Source organism: Zerene cesonia, chromosome 25 (assembly GCF_012273895.1).
Source record: "Zerene cesonia ecotype Mississippi chromosome 25, Zerene_cesonia_1.1, whole genome shotgun sequence".
Classification (NCBI taxonomy): domain Eukaryota; kingdom Metazoa; phylum Arthropoda; class Insecta; order Lepidoptera; family Pieridae; genus Zerene; species Zerene cesonia.
The window spans coordinates 4,498,458-4,515,449 of NC_052126.1; the positions used below are offsets into that span (position 1 = coordinate 4,498,458).

At 33.4% G+C, this 16,992-nt stretch overlaps 2 protein-coding genes across 2 annotated transcripts; one reads left to right on the forward strand and one right to left on the reverse strand.

Moving 5' to 3' along the window:
• The first annotated feature begins 2,345 nt into the window (after positions 1-2,345).
• LOC119836607 (UDP-glucosyltransferase 2-like) lies at positions 2,346-9,312 on the forward strand. Its single transcript, XM_038361988.1, has 4 exons — positions 2,346-3,170; positions 3,567-3,786; positions 6,232-6,451; positions 9,027-9,312. Exons 1-4 carry the CDS (start codon positions 2,346-2,348, stop codon positions 9,310-9,312), a joined length of 1,551 nt encoding a protein of 516 aa, XP_038217916.1.
• A 350-nt stretch (positions 9,313-9,662) lies between these two features.
• LOC119836608 (UDP-glycosyltransferase UGT5-like) lies at positions 9,663-13,259 on the reverse strand. Its single transcript, XM_038361989.1, has 5 exons — positions 12,429-13,259; positions 12,130-12,352; positions 11,717-11,936; positions 11,227-11,465; positions 9,663-9,667 (listed from the first exon to the last, which is right to left on the reverse strand). Exons 1-5 carry the CDS (start codon positions 13,257-13,259, stop codon positions 9,663-9,665), a joined length of 1,518 nt encoding a protein of 505 aa, XP_038217917.1.
• Between the last annotated feature and the right edge of the window lie 3,733 nt (positions 13,260-16,992).

A 16,992-nucleotide genomic window follows, 5' to 3' on the forward strand; every position in this document is an offset into this window, starting at 1 on the left:
TAAAAAAAATTATTACCAATCAGATCATGCTATTGTTCAACTGTAATTAATCTCTTTTTATAATTATAAATAATTTATGTATGTAATATTATGATAATCAATAACAGTCAGTAAATAAAATGGATTACACAAGTCATTGTCTTCTATCTCTTTTCTGTCTTTAAGAAAAAAGAGAGAAAAGGCAAATAGACAAAGCGAGAAGTCGCAATGGAACTCGAAATTTAACGCGGTGTTCATAATTACAATTATAGCCTTTAAATGTATTAATCCTTATATGCTATATTGAGACCGAGCCGTAAATAAGTATTTTTATAGCTAAGCAGGCAAACGTTCATCTGATGGAAAATTATGTCCGCCGCCCATAAGCGCTTGCGATTATGTAAGCCGTTTTCTTGAATGCTTTGCAAAATAATGTTTCGCGTTTCGCTTGAATATCGAAAACTTATGGAAACAGCGAAGATGGTTAGTCATTCCACATGGTTGTTGGCAAAAATGCCGAGAGAAGCGCACTGTAGTATACCGCCAAGCATCCAGGTCATGAGGACAATACTTCAATTTTATATATATTTATTTATATAGTATTTATATTACTTTTATATATTTCGAAACTGAAAACCTTTTCATTATTTTTGTATGTGGTAGTCGAGCACGCTTCGGCACGAATTGGGCCAGCTCGCACCGGGGAAGTACCACACCCCCACAGAAGACCGGCATGAAATAGCATTCTGCTGTGTTTCGTTTGGTGAGTGGGGGAGCCGGAGGCCCATATCCTTTTCCTAACCCTTCCTAGTCCTGTCCTTTATTCCTCTCAAAAATCTCTTCTTATTCCCTTCCCAATTTAAAGTCGGCAATCCATTTGTAGAGGCGTAAGGTCTGCAATGGACCTTATGCCTCTACAAATGTTCATGGGCGGAGGTGGCGCTTAAAACAAAACAAACAAAAACAAAACAAACTATTATTAAATGATCACAAACAATCATTATCATTTTCATACAACCACAACACAATACACACGCGCTTACATACACAAACACACCCATTCACACATTCACAGACATATATATGATGACAAACTAAACTATATACTTCATCGGCCTAAAATGTAAATGTTTTTTTTTATGTCTATTAATCATAATTATTATTTTATTTTACGTTACTTTTAAACAAAAATTGTAAATTGTAATTACAAATATAATGTATTTGAATTTAAGGAAAGTCACTGTCTTCTGAGACGCAATATAATAACGTAGTTCAGAAGGCAGAGCATCATTGTGAATGTAATATTTGTCCTTGCTAATAAATAAATAAATAAATAAATAAATAAATAAATAAATAAATAAATAAATAAGGAAATAAATAAATAAATAAATAAATATAGTATATCAGTTGTTAAAGCCTGTAAGAAACAATTATATTGGACTGGAATTGTGGTAAGCAACACCCCTATTCTATTTATTCGGCATGGTAAAGCTAGATTCTATAGAAGTCAGAAACCCTTTAATATGGTGGACGTTGGAGGTTCGACTCTAAGTCCTTTATTCGAACCGTAAACGATTAGAAAATGCTTCCTCAGTTGGCCATCCCTGACAAAAACAATCCGGGGGTCTTCAAGGGTAGAGTTACCTGGTACCTTCTAAGGAAGCACGCTCCATCATTGTCGTGCTTACTACACACACACACATAAAAAAGTACAAGAAAAAGTATTAATTAAAAAAAATTAAATCGTAGCATTAGTTCCTGAGATGCTACTCTCAAATAAACAAACATATTGTTCAACTGATTTTATCATTCAAATGATTCCAACAATGGAACAGAAGTGATAAATTTCACCCATCGGGCGTGGCGGATTTCTTACCTAAAGCCAGTGATATATGCAAGAAACTGATTTTCGTAACCGTTTAGCTCGTTTAGCTTTTGTAACTTTTTTTAGTCGGCACGTTATCAATGTCAATATCAGAGTAGTCGATAGTCACATATTCAATAAAACGCCGTAATAAAACTGTGTACGATGATTCAGCTAGGCAGGAATTATTTCGCAGGCAAAGCATGAAATACCTAAAAGACTGGGCCAATCGGTCGTTGTTCATTGACATGCAGAATTAATTAAAACTGTAATTAAAATGAATATGAAATGGTAGCGTTATGTGAAATATATTTGATACGTTTACCTTTTTTGCTAAGTATCTTTATTTCGTATCACATATAATTAGATAATCACTTATTGAATTCATTATCTTCACGAAATGCGAAACTGGCCGTATTTTGTGTTTATCGACAAATAATTTAGATATCGCTGATATGACAAGAGACCGGTTTTTGTTTGAATGTGGTGATTGCGTTAAGACATGTCGAAGCTAGTGGCTGTATTCGCCTTATTTATTATATCCCTTACCGGAATAGAATCGGCGAAGATTCTAGCATGGTTTCCAACACCATCTATCAGCCATCAAGTGGTCTTTCGTCCCATAATCCACGAACTGGCAAGACGGGGCCACCAAGTGGTATTGATTACCCCAGATCCAGTCCCATTAGATAAGAGTCTCTCAAATTTAACTCAAATAGACGTTCACGATGTTTCATATGCACACTGGCAAGAAATGCTCATTGATAACAGAGTGGACAAGCAGGAGCTCCTAGCACAAATCAAAGGGTTCATAGAAAGGTTCACAATTGTGTTCGACAAACAGAGTGAAGTGCCAGAAGTGAAGAGGATTATAAAAGAAGAAAGAGACAGCTTTGATTTGATAATCACTGAGGCGTGTGTACGCGTAACGGGGGCGTTGGGATATTATTTCAAAAAACCGGTTGTCCTTATAAGTTCCTTTGGGCTAGTGTCGTTACAGTACAGTGCTTATGGCGCTCCATTTCAACCATTCTTGTTCCCAACGCCCGGTCGGCAAAGGCTGTATAATTTATCGCTTGCTGAAAAAGCTTTAGAAATTGTAAGCATTCTAACTCTAGGGGCTATAGTATATTCTACAGAAGAATATGATTATCAGATAATGAGAAAACATTTTGGGGAAGATGTGCCAAGTTTTGATGATCTGAGTGATAATGTGAAACTCCTGTTGTTGAATGAGCATCCACTTTGGGCGGATAATCATCCAGTGGGACCTAATATTAAGTATATTGGAGGTGTTCATCAGACACCGCAAAATGAACTGCCCAAGGTAATTGTTATGTATAAATGGACCTTAATGTTAGGTGTTATTTTTTGCAGCTAAAAATTTTTCTGACACTTTAATTTCATCCTACTAATAATATGAAGGGGAAAGTTATTATTTGGTGCAATAACAACTGATCGTGGTGCTAAGGAATTTCGTGCAGAGATAATTTATATATAGATAATAGCTGGATAAGCATTTAGGCTACCTTATATCCGGTTACCACGCGAGTGAAGCGGGAACTAGCTAGTACGTGATATGAATAGAAAATGTTCATTTCTGAAATTTTATGTATGAATAAAATGTAGTCGAAACCTTTGATAGTTATGTTATACACAACTTTATAATATTATTTTTCTTTGATTACACATTCATACGCCTAATAAATCCATATTTCGACAGGATTTGAAGGAGTACCTAGATTCATCTACAAATGGCGTAATATACATAAGTTTCGGTACGAACGTGAAAACTTCTTTATTGGCGCCAGAAGTTATCGATTCTATGATAAAAGTACTTTCTAGACTGCCTTACAACGTTCTGTGGAAATGGGATGAAGAGCTACCTAGTAAATCGATGAATATAAAAACTTCCAAGTGGTTCCCGCAAGCGGATCTTTTGAGTAAGTTAACGATGCACTAGAAAACATATCTTAATGCTAATGGAATAGTTGGCAATTTAGAATAATGGAATAGTTCAAATGAAGTAACGTTTAGTCATTTTATTGTACAATGGATTAAAAAGTTTATTTATTCATTAAACTTTTAAATAAAAAAGACATAACAAGAACAGCACATTAGGCGGCCTTATCACTTACAAGTGATCTCTTCCAGGCAACCTACTTTGTGAAGTAAAAGTATAAAGTACCGGTAGTTATGAAGAATATAAATATGAATATATATAGTGGCTGAAAAATGTAAAGCGAGTTTATGTTTAGTTGGAACGCTAATGTTATATGTATTAAAGTAAATATTCAAATTTATGTAAAATCAATAGACACGATGTAAATGATTAGAATGGACATAATCTGCGATAGAACTGTAATAATGAAACCTTGAGTTTTATATCAGTACCACAATAATTATATCATTAATCAAATTGATAAATGGGTCACGACTACACTTTCGCAATCTATTATTACATGTATGTTGTTTTTCTTTTTAATGTAGACCAATACTAAAAATATGCTTTTTTATAGAGTACGTGTGTCTCTCTTGCTTGTCAGTACATCGGCCATTTATCAACTATTTTTACACGCTTTTTATTAGCTTCACCTGTATGTTTGTTTGTATGTTTGTTTGTATGTTTGTTTGTAACCGACTTCTTTGGGCGCGATTTTGACCCACTTTAAACGGCCAGATTTCGTTCAAACTTTGTAGATTTATTGAGGACCGATGACAATACACTAATTTGATAAAATTATTCCATTTTTTAATTTGCAAAATATGATTTTTGTTAAAGCGTGTTTTATAGTTTTTTTAAACTATTATTTATTATTTAATTAAAGTCATTTGCCCAGTTCTATAGCGTTCTTAACTCAAAACAATATAATAAAGCTCACAAGTCACAAGATTTCCAATAAAAAAAAGTATAAAAAATTATCAAAATCGGTTCACCCAGCGATATATACGCAATATCACAAACAAAATTTCACATAAATGTTTTAAATATGAGTATAAGAGTTTAATTTATTTAATATTGTAGATATGTTGATATGCATACAATTATACAATAATTTCACGCAACAAATTACTCAAATAAAAAAGGAATCTGTAGTAGGTAAAACTTCACTCCTGCCCCTTAAATAAAAAGTAAAACATTAGAAATATAAGTTCCATTACAATAAATACGTGTGTGTCTGTGAGTGTGTGTGTGATATTTCGCTTGAGTATCTTTATAATATGTTGTATTTTTAAAAGGTATTCCATTAAGACCAGTTAGATTTTGTTCAATAAATATTCAGAAGCTCGATTTTCTTGTACAAAGTATAGATATAAATTAAAGAGAAATTATGATATAGGCTGTTTTCATATCCTTTAACACAAGGAAGCAGAACTACGGTGATTTCTGTTAATAAGTACACAGAATATTACTCTGTGATATAGAAGCATAGTCACCTTATAGCCCCATTACTGCATTGCGTCTATTAAAATAGAACCAGGAATGAATAGAATAAGGGTACATGATAATACAAGGCCAGTTTAATAACAGAAGTAACTCATTCTATTGTATGGGCCTTACTCGCAGTTCTTTATTTGGCTCTGAACTAGACTAACCTTTCTTTGTCTTAAACTTATTCATATGATAACATTATTGTGCAATGCTTTATGTTATTTTTCAATAGAATTTATTATATAAATACTTCTGTTACGTGTGGGCTAATATTTTTGGTACATTGTTTCGTTTTTGATGTAGGTGGGTAAACATATTCAGGTTAGGAGAAATTTTAAAGAATAGAAAAAAAATTGACCACGAGGCGGCATTCGAACCCGCGTCTTTTTGTCTAACTGCAGCGCCCGCCTCGTGATCAAATTATTTTACTCTTTAAAATTTCTCATTTACCAAGCATTTCAATGCTATAAAAAAAAACTAAAAACTAAATATATTCAAGAAATATTATAATGAGATACATCATTTTTAAATTTTATTGTTTATGTCCGTTGTTTATTGTAATGTTTAACTGTTTATGTCCCATATAAAGAAAACAAAATAAAATAGAAGGTTTCTTTCAGACATAAATTTAACCACAGGTTTTGGAACAGCTTTATTTTTGGACAATTAGCTTTATTTCCATGCAAGTAGGTCCACTTTTGTTGCTAGGTGTCCCTATTGTCTAAATGTACAAAGGTACCTGCATAATTGTTACACCAATGTATCAACATCAAGGAAACTTTAATAACCACGAATGTTTTATGCGAACGTTAAAAAAATAGAGAGAAAATAAACACATAAAAACTATCTTAAGGAACTGTATATATCGTACGACTGGTTATATCGTACGATTCAGTATGCTGTTCACGTATTTTCATAAGTACTTTAGTAACTAATAAATCGTATAAATTTCCAGGGCATCCAAATGTGAAGCTTTTTATAACACAAGGTGGGCTTCAATCAACAGACGAAGCTATTTCAGCGGGTGTACCTGTAATCGGCATGCCGGTTCTTGGAGATCAGTGGTACAATGCTGAAAAATATGTACACCATAAAATAGGTCTACAGCTAGATCTGTACACTTTGACAGAGGAATCTTTCAGAAACGCTATAGAGACTGTTATTGGAGACCCAAGGTAAATCATCATCATCATCATCATCATCATCAGCCCATATATGTTCCCATTGATGGGACACAGGCCTCCTATGAGGGTTTAGGCCATAATCCACCACGCTGGCCAAGTGCGGGTTGATAGATGTCACATGTCGTCGAACTTTTTATTCTTAACATGCCGGTTTCCTCGCGATGTTTCCCTTCACAGCAATAGTAATGTTATCTACATGTGCAGATAAATTGAAAAATCTATTTATTTCCTGCACGTTCACCCGGTCTCGAACCCCGACTTATCGATTTTGAAGTTCGAGGTTCTCACCACTGAGCCACCAATGCTTTTTTAAAAGGGAGGTAGAATGGAACGTCAAACAAGGTAAATATTTTGTTTATAATCGACGGAGAACCTGGAAAAGCAAATTATAACTGAACTCCTATTAGAATTGGTGTATTTCTTTTTTTATCTCATAGCGAACACCTGAGCTGGTGGTTCGCTTGATGGTAAGCAAGCACGACGGCCCACGAATCCAAGGTACCTAGTGCCTCTGAGAACGCGATGCACGCTTTTTTTAAGGATGAAAGAAGGACGAAAAGGAAACTGGGGCCTGTAGCTACCCGACTCACCGAATGAATCATAGTAACATGCCACCATTTCACGCAAGTCTTCTGTGGGGGTGTGGTACTGCCCGGTTCGAGCTGGCCCAATTTGTGCCGAAGCGTGCTCCACTCCCACGATAAAAAATATTTATTAAAATTTCAAAGATTAGTGAGCACTTCTCTACAAAATCTCTTCAGTTGCAAGCGAACTTCCTAATATTTATAAAATTCCTAGTCCACGCAAAGACTACCGAAGTTTCAAACAAAATAAACGTACTAGGTATAGATTATTCAGCATCCTAAGAATGCAAGCAAGCAGCAGTAGAGCAAGTTTTATCCGAAAGAGAAATATTTCCGCCAGACGTATCATTTCAAAAGCAAACACAACAAACACTGATATTTTTCCCTTTAAGCTTGAATAAATGCTTGATATTTACAGATTTCGTATACATTATATATCTGAGGTTAAGAAAATTTCAAGTTTTAGCCCGCGGCTTTGCTAGGTACTTCTCAGAAAGTAGCTTATATGTTTTCTAATCTGCCCATGTCCCCATTGTACACAGTACAGCACTATTGGTACTAGACATCGTTCTTTTCAAGTAAATATTTCTCCAACGTTCTTTAGTACATATTGCTAAACTATCTAAGCAACAATTTCCTATAAAAAACAACATGAATCACACAATACAGTTGAAAACCCACGTAATTTTCGAATAAAAATACTAGAAAAAAACTGTTTAGTTGAGAGCCTTTTTTGTTTTTGAAAACGTTTAGTTATGATCTACTTATTATATTTTTAAACTATAAAAGTTATAACGGCGAAAAAAAATTATTATAATTCTTTTATTCTGTAAAAATGGTCGCATGGCTGAAGAGAAGGTAACATTTCCAATTCCAAATGGCAACAACTTCATATCAGATGCAATACGAATCACGTCAATTACTAAAACCGAGTTATCGACTAACATAGCCAAAAAACAGTACAATTCAGAACCTCCTTACTTTCGTCTACTGAAAATATTTGCAAGTCGTTGGTAATGTTTGACATTATACATTAGGGGTCAAAGTCCACTGTTATTTTAAATGAATCAGAATTTCAATACTGAATGAAATCTTATCATCATGAAGTAATCACGCCATTTATTAGATTGATAAGCGAGTGGAAATTAATTTTATCTGTATATTTTTACGTAATTAATAAGATGTTATCATGGATATTATATTGTTAAGATTTGAGATAAGCTAATCCGTTCGCCTTAAAACACTTAAGTGTTGTGAAATTATTGGAGTTAGGGTTCCATATCCAAGGGTGAACCGGGTTCATATTACTAAGATTTCGCTATCCGTTAGCACGTCTATCTGTCTATCACCAGACAGTATATCATGAGGAAACGATAGTTAACATTTTCAATTGTATTTCTAGAGCCGCTATATAAATAAATGAAAAAAAAATCTAGGGGAAAAAATGGTAGACTCATCCATATTGGATGGGTGACCAGTTTGTTTGCAGTTTCTCTTTATCTGATGTGTACAGAACCCTTAGTGCCGCGAGTTGAATTTGCGCTTGAGTAATTATTTCTAATCTATTGTTATTGTATTTTATTCGATTTTTTCCTACTAAAACTTTCCATCACATTTTCTAGAATCTTTTGTGTTTCGATACCTTAAATTAACAATTACGAACATATGATTCCTAGCTGTGTCACCGCGGTTTCACCCACGTAACTCTGTATCCCTTAGGAATATTGGGATAAAAAGTTGCCTATATGTTATTCCAGTTGTCCAGCTGTCTACGTACCAAAATTCATTGCAATCAGTTCAGTACTATTTGCGTGAAAGAGCAACAAACACACACACACATCCTTACAAACTTTCGCATTTATAATATCAGTACGATAATATAGTAGAATTATATATGAGTGGAAAATATAAGACTTCATACAAACTACAGTGCATACGATACGTTTGCTTGAGTATAGTATAGTCATATTTTCTCTTTTCAGTTATAAGAAGAATATGCTGAAACTGAGGGCGATAATGCGCGACGCACCTATCAAACCGTTAGATAACGCTATCTGGTGGATTGAACACGTCATCAAACATGGCGGCGATCATTTGAGACCACCAGCGATGGGCCTATCATGGGCGGAGTATTACGAAGTCAATCTATTGCTATCATTGTCTCTAATAGTGCTCACTTTTAATATAACTTGTTTCCTTGTTCTAAGATTTGTATATAGATCAGTGAGACATATGTACTCCTTTAGTGTTAAAATTAAAAAGAACTAATTAATTTAAGTGTTAGGGTTAATTGTACATATATAAAAATGTTTTTATCGTGCTTTATGGTTTTATTAAAAAAGTATATAATATACGTCAAAATGTGTCTGAAAATCTATTAATACCTATGCCTATTTCCTTTTCCTCACCCGTCCCAGTCCATTCCTTCATTCCTGTCATGAATCCTTTCCTTTCCCTTACCCACTAAAAGCGAGCAGCGCATTCGCAGAGGCACTACGTTTGCGAATGTTCATGGGCGGTTGTGATCGTTTTCCATCAGGCGAACCACCAGCTCAGTTGCCCGCGATGACATAAAAAAATATAATAATAATACCCATTTAATGTTGTTAAGCGTAATTTTAATCTGAAAGTATAAAACAGAAATGTTGAAAAACATGTTCTTGTATAGTTTGACTTGCTGTCCGGCAAACGCTGTTCTGCCTTATTCTTATCATTTAGGGTCAAAAATAGATGTTGGCTGATGTAACACACACCACAGAAGACCGGCGTGAAATAGCATTCAGCTGCGGGAGCCGGGGACCCATATCCTTATCCTTCCCAGTTTCCCAATAAAGAAAAAGCCTTTATTCCTCTCGCCAATCCTTTTTTTAATCCCTTCCCAATTTAAAAGTCGGAAATCCATTTGTAGAGGCATAAGGTCCATAATGGACCCTACGCCTCTTCAAACGTCCATGGGCGGTGATAGCGCTGATATAAAAAAAAAATCAATTAATAAGTGTGATTTTATTTATACACTGGTTTTAACAACATTCATTAAATTGTATGTATTTGTATTATTAACTTTACGATAAATTAACATGAAATATCCAGATGAAAGGTATATCTACAATACTAAATTATTTCATTCGGTCATTTGGCATAATTGACTTTTAAGCTAGAGTCTAGTGAATATAGACAGAAGAAGTGCAGCCTTATCTGCTATCTACACCGTAATTTATGTAATCTTTGCAAATTTTCATACTTCTGTACTATACTATATATGCATGAAAATAGATTCGGTTTTTAAGAATTCCGATCCATAAATAATTAATAACCCTAAAGAAGGTAATAGTTTGAAAAGACCCTACACGGTTTTAGTAATAACAAAAAGAAATAACATACTACTAATCCTACTATCCTACTAATCCTACTAATATTATTAATGCGAAAGTTTGTAAGGATGTGTGTGTTTGTTGCTCTTTCAAGCAAAAACTACTAAACCGATTGCAATGAAATTTGGTACGTAGATAGCTGGACAACTGGATTACATATATAGCAAGTTTTAATCCCGATATACCTACGGGATACGGACTTACGCGGATGAAAACGCGGGGCGCAGCAAGTAATTATGTAAGAAACTTATAAAACCAGCGCACATAATACTTTAAAGTACTAACGTAACACCCACTCCTTTTTGCAACATTTTCAAATTTTGTATTTTTGTATAAAGCCATGCATACTTCAGCAAGTTGTAGCAATAATGGGGAATCGTAGTTCACATTATTAAAGATCAAATTTTGTAACTAAACGATAAAACAATAGGCAGCTGCTTAAATTTCACTAATATTATATACACCAGAAAGTTGTCATGCGATTATAACATTATGTTCTCAGTGTGTCCCTTAGTGACTGTATTTACGTTTATTTCAAAATTGTTCTTACATTTATTAATAAAACTGAAGTTCCAACGCATTGACAATTTTCTTCATTTTTAACAATTCGTTTATCTTGAAAGTTGTTGAACGTTTTATTAAAGGTATCAAAATAAAAACAATCTTATAAACAACGCACGTTTTAATTATATATTATAACAGCTAATTATATATTATAACAGCTAAGACTATGAGTAGATTCTAAATCAGACTATCTAAATTATCTAACTTCTTTTTAATTTACTAACCGTACTTAATATTTTAAACCAACGTATAATCAAAACGATTACAATGATCACAGCTAACAAAATGGCTGCCAGGATGCCAAGAAGGAATAATATTAAGGGAACTTCATAATATTCAAATGCACTCATGCCTCCAAAAGTCGGGGGGCGTAAATGTTTTGCTCCATGTTTCATAACATGTTCTATCGACCACACAGCTAGATCTAATGGTTTGACTGGATGCTCTCTCATTAGGTCGCGCAATTTAATGACATTCGCTTTATAACTGAAACAAATTAGAACATTAATCATCCTGATACACGTCTCGGAATGAAAATATTAAAAAAAAATGTACTCGTAGATACAAAAGTAAAGGTTCACAATATGTTAAGGTAAAAAGCTTTAATAAAATTATAATACAATTAGCAAAGTCATGATGCCCAATACCTTGATTAAAGTTTATTGTTTATCTACCTATTCCTGATACTAAGCAAGAAAAATCAAATTAAAGATAACATACATGATTCATTTTCTTACCTTGGATTTTCAATAACTGCAACCACGGCATCTCTAAACTCATTTTCAGATAGTGCCATTATATCCAATTGTTTACCAAAATTGAATCGAACATACTTTTCTACATTGTACCATTGGTCACCCAACATGGGCAAACCTATTAATGGTACTGCAGAATTTATAGCCTCATCTGTCGATTGTAGACCTCCTTGAGTTATGAATAGTTTTATATTAGGGTGTCCTAGAAGGAAAACAACGTTCGTTAATATGTTAATTCATATCCCAATATGAAAAAAAAAACACTTTAAATACGTTTTAATGGGAACACTGAACATTTATAACTAATGTTCAATAAATCACATTATAAATAATGAACGATTTAAATAAGGTACTCGTATAAAATTGGTCTGAATTTATTATGAATCAATACTTGCTTAGAAGATCAGATTGTGGGAACCATTTTGAAAATTTAATATTCTTCGCTTGTGTCGGTACGTTATCATCATCCCATTTCCACAGAACATCATAGGGTAATCGTGTCAATACATTAACCATCGCTTGGATGCTTTCACGAGGAAGAATGGATGGTATAATATTAGTTCCAAAACTGATGTATATGGTACCATGCTTTGATGAATCCAAAAACTGTTTAATATCCTGGAAGATAAAATATAACATCCAAAATTGATCTAGGATTATGATATTAAAATCTCAATTTAATTTAGTCATTTACCTTAGGGAGTTCACTTTCTGGTCTGTAATGCATTCCACCTATATAAACAATATTCGGGGCTACTGGGTGGTTATCTGCCCAAATATGATGTTCATTTAACATCAACATATCTGCATTTTTAAATAACTCTTCCAGGCTTGGTAAATCGTCTCCGAAATTTCGTTTCATCATTTGATAATCATTTTCTTCTGTAGTTGATATAAGCCTCTGTAGAAACACTGATATAAACAATTCTTTCGCCTTTTCCCACAGTGTTAAATTATATACCCTGACCCTTCCGGTGCTAGGATATAATAATGGATGCATGGGCGCACCAAATAAATCATATTGGGCTGGAACTGCACCAAATGAGCTAACCATAACAAGAGGAGCTTTGAAAATATGACTCAAAGCTATAGTAGGACGTACACACGCCTCAATAAGGACGATATCGAATTTGTCATAATCCTCTTTCATCAACTTCTGCACCTCGGGTGTTTGTATTTGTTTTTCAAATGTTTTGGTGATTAGTTTAAACATCAACACGATATTTTGTAGGACATCATCTTTATCTCCTGTATGGCTGTTGAACATTTCTTGCCAGATTTCATAAGATATATCGTGAACATCGATCTCTGTTAAATTTGTAGGTGCTTTTCCTTTTGGGAATGCCGGGTCTGGTGTGATTACTACAACTTCATGACCTCTTTTCGCTAGTTCATGAATGAGGGGGCGAAACGCTAGCTGGTGACTTATAGATGGCATCGGGAACACTGCCAGGATCCTTGAAGAGTTCACAAATGAACAAAACAGAACACATATTGTTAATATTATATTTATCGTCCTCCACATTGTTTGTGATTACAGTAACTAATAGTACATAAAATTTTATGCCACTCTATCAATTTGTTCAATCAATGCTTTATCACTAATTTTATCAGTTTAACAAACCGTCGATAGGCGAATGCTAATTGGGTTTTAAAAAGTTTACCTCATATCGAGGCCCAAAATGACTTCATTTGATAGTGGATTGAATCGTGCAATTACGTATAAATATGAACGATAATTGTGGCCCAGGCTTTTTTATAGGATGTGGTATAGCTTGTGTGGAAATCATTACTCTCTAAGAAATAATAAATATTCAGCCAAAAGATGAAGTACACGCTAATTTTGAGATAAATATAAAGTGACTGTAATTAAGCGTTATAAAAACAGTACATCGTATGCGTAACCCATGAGCCTAAGTCATTGAAAAATGTTACTTGTTTCCAATATGGCTAAAATACTAAATGAGCCATTATATAAGCTGAGTATTAACAGTAACTACTGCTGTATCTCACCTTACATATAGTAGACTACAGCAAAATACAATTACAAATAAAAAAAATATATTTATGATTACTTGAACATTGTTGTGATAATTAGACAATATCACTATCACTTATACACTACGATTCCCTGTGCTGTGAAGAATAATCTTTTTCTTTTATCTAAACCAAAATTAAACAAAGATTTTTCCGGTTAAGTCCATTTGTAAGAGTAAATATCACTTATTTACTCTTAACGTAGTTAACGAGTTAACGTAATCTAACGAGTTAACGTAAATGGACAGCAAATATAATAATAGTCTTGAGTCTGGAGCCAGACAGACGAGGTATAATAATGAAGATGTTTGAGATACATGCGGATAGATCGTCCTTTATTTCTTCTTAGCGATAGTTCAAAAGTATGTGGACAAATATTACTTCTTGATTGGTGCTTACAAGATAGTTTGATAATACTCAAACTCAAACTCAAACACATACATCTCTAATTTCCTACTAGCTAATATTATAAATGCAATATTCTGTATCTTTTTACGACTAACCCCACGAACCGATTTGTATCAAATGCAATAAAATTATGCGTAGAGCACCACTGTATATCGTTTCCTTAAAACACGGGCAAAGCCGCGGGCGGAAAGTTAGTACATTTATAAAACAAAATAAATATATTGCAGATAATATTGGAGACCAGAAATATGTATACTTTTCTCTTATCTGACACATAATAATTCACATGGAAAAGTTTTTCTGACATCCAATACACTTACGTAACATTTTTGCCCATAACCATTTTTAGATAATTGTTTTCCTAGGCAATATTGAATGATAAATAATTTGATATCTTTATATAATGATGACGTATTTTAACTTAGATTGATAAAATTGAATTTTGATACAGTAACACAGTGTACTTTAGTTATTAAAAAACATATGTATTTTATTACATCAATAAACATTTAATCTGTATTTTAATTTAATCAATAATGTATAGCATGAGCATGATATCTTTATTTTCATATTATGAAACAAATTCCTTCACGGTATTTGTCCATCTGAAGTTGTCGCAAAAATTAATTCAGATGCGAGAATATAATTCAAACGATAGCGATTTATTCTTCACCCTTATCCTTTTACTTGCCTTTCCCAGTTCTTTCCTTAATTCTTCTCATCAATCCTTTCTCTATCCCTTTCCATTTAACGTCTACATTTCTTGCTAAAATAAAATAAAATCTTGCCTGCCATTTTGTCTCATTTAAATTTAACGTAGTTCCCACAAGTTCGAGGTGGTTCTGTTTTTTGTTAAAAGTAATTATACTATTTTTCATAAATGTGGTAGACACAGTCGTGTCATAGTATTAAATATATTTTTTTTTGTTCGTATTATAACTCTAAATTAGTATATATTCTTGTGTTTGCTTTTACGCGAGCATTATACATTTAGAAATTAAAAACTTTCTAACGGATTTGAAACGCGATTTATTCATTATATTACTAACCCGACGTTTCGAACACTTTACAGGGAGCGTGGTCACGGGGAGTATTTTTAATTTCTAAACTCTAAATTACTCAACCCAATTTAACAGGAAGCTCTTCTGGAAGTATTGTATACTATTTCGTTTTAATCGCAAAGAACTCAGGCGAAGCCGTTGTTAGCTGCTAGTGTGATATTAATACTTAATTAGATTTACTTATATCTGATTGCAAAGTAATCATGACACGATAAAATTATTTGTATATGCTAAGGGTATTATTATTTTAAGTAGGGGGTAATCTGAAGATTAAAAGAGTTCTAAGAAATTTTATATGCACAATTTATTTACCTGTATAAATAAAAATAAATCGCCAAATACGTTTTTAACGTATATGTCGAAAATGGCTCGACCAATTCGGAAACTGCCAAGCTTATATCGCGTGTGATCATTTTGATGATTTCTTGATTTTTAACTCAGTGTGTTACACTTTTTGGAAGTTTTTTTATGATAAGGCGCGTAAACGAGCTGGTCCCCGAGTCCCCGATCTCCCAAATTAGCGATGACCACTGCCTAATCGCCTGTAAGGTGTTGCCAGTCAAATATAATCTTTATCCCTTAAACTTATACAATAGAAACTCGATTATTAGGTTCACGGTTATTCGGGTTTGTTATTATCTGGACTACCAACCGCAATCAAGTAATAAAACTAGTTGTACCCCGCGGTTTCACCCAGGTAGTACATAATGTTATAATGTGCCTCTGGCCTTCCTCCGAAATATATTTTTTATTTTTTCAATTCGAAGCAGTAGCTTCTAAGAATAGCGCGTACGAACGAAGTCTTTGATTTATATTTAGTTCATTAGTGTATTAGTCTTTATGAGTTGAATTTGTGGAAACAATTCTCATTTGCTCTAAAAAGCAATAACAATGAAAAGAAATAGTGAATATTGCTAATATTTTATGGCAGGAATTCTAAAAGTGTATTAAGATTGTAATCACAGCTGTTGCCCGTGAAAAGCAACAGGCGTTCTAATTTGGTATTTAACTCATAATTTTTAATTTATGTTTTAGTAACTGACAATGAAGCGTTTGAACCGCTCCCAAAATGAAGGTTATTTTATATAAATCGTAAATTTATTAAAACTAAAAACATTTTTAGGTTTTTTAACAAAAACGTTTTTTAGAATCGACTTGGCTGGTTTATATGTTAAAAAATATATTGTCATTATTGAAAAAAAGAGAATAATATAATTTTATTCTGTTAACCACATACATACAATAGCACACAATAATTAAATAATAAAGTACAGACTTAAAAACTACTAAGAAATTATTACAGTTTATAAAACTTATTGGGGGCCACTCAGCATTTGTTCTGCCGAAACGGTCGAAAAAAAGCTGTTTTTCAGGGTCCCCTACTAGGCAACAAAGCATTAGCCGAAAGTAATCCTTCCCTACTTCTGTGTATTTACTGATATAAAAGAATTCAATAAAACAAATAATTATTGAACTACAGAGAAAAGACATATATACATATATTAATTATCCATTAATTGTAAGTATACGACTATTTATATAGAAGTTATTACAAATCGTTTAAAGTTTATGACTAAAACGATATTTCTAATTAAATTTTCTTCATAAGACACATTATGTACAAACGCAAACACATACACACCCACAGACATACATACATACACGTACACACCGCTACGGGCAGAGGTGTACTGCTACGTAGCGCGTCCCCAGGTTGCGGATAGGGGAAAGCCCGAGGCTCGCATTGCGCGA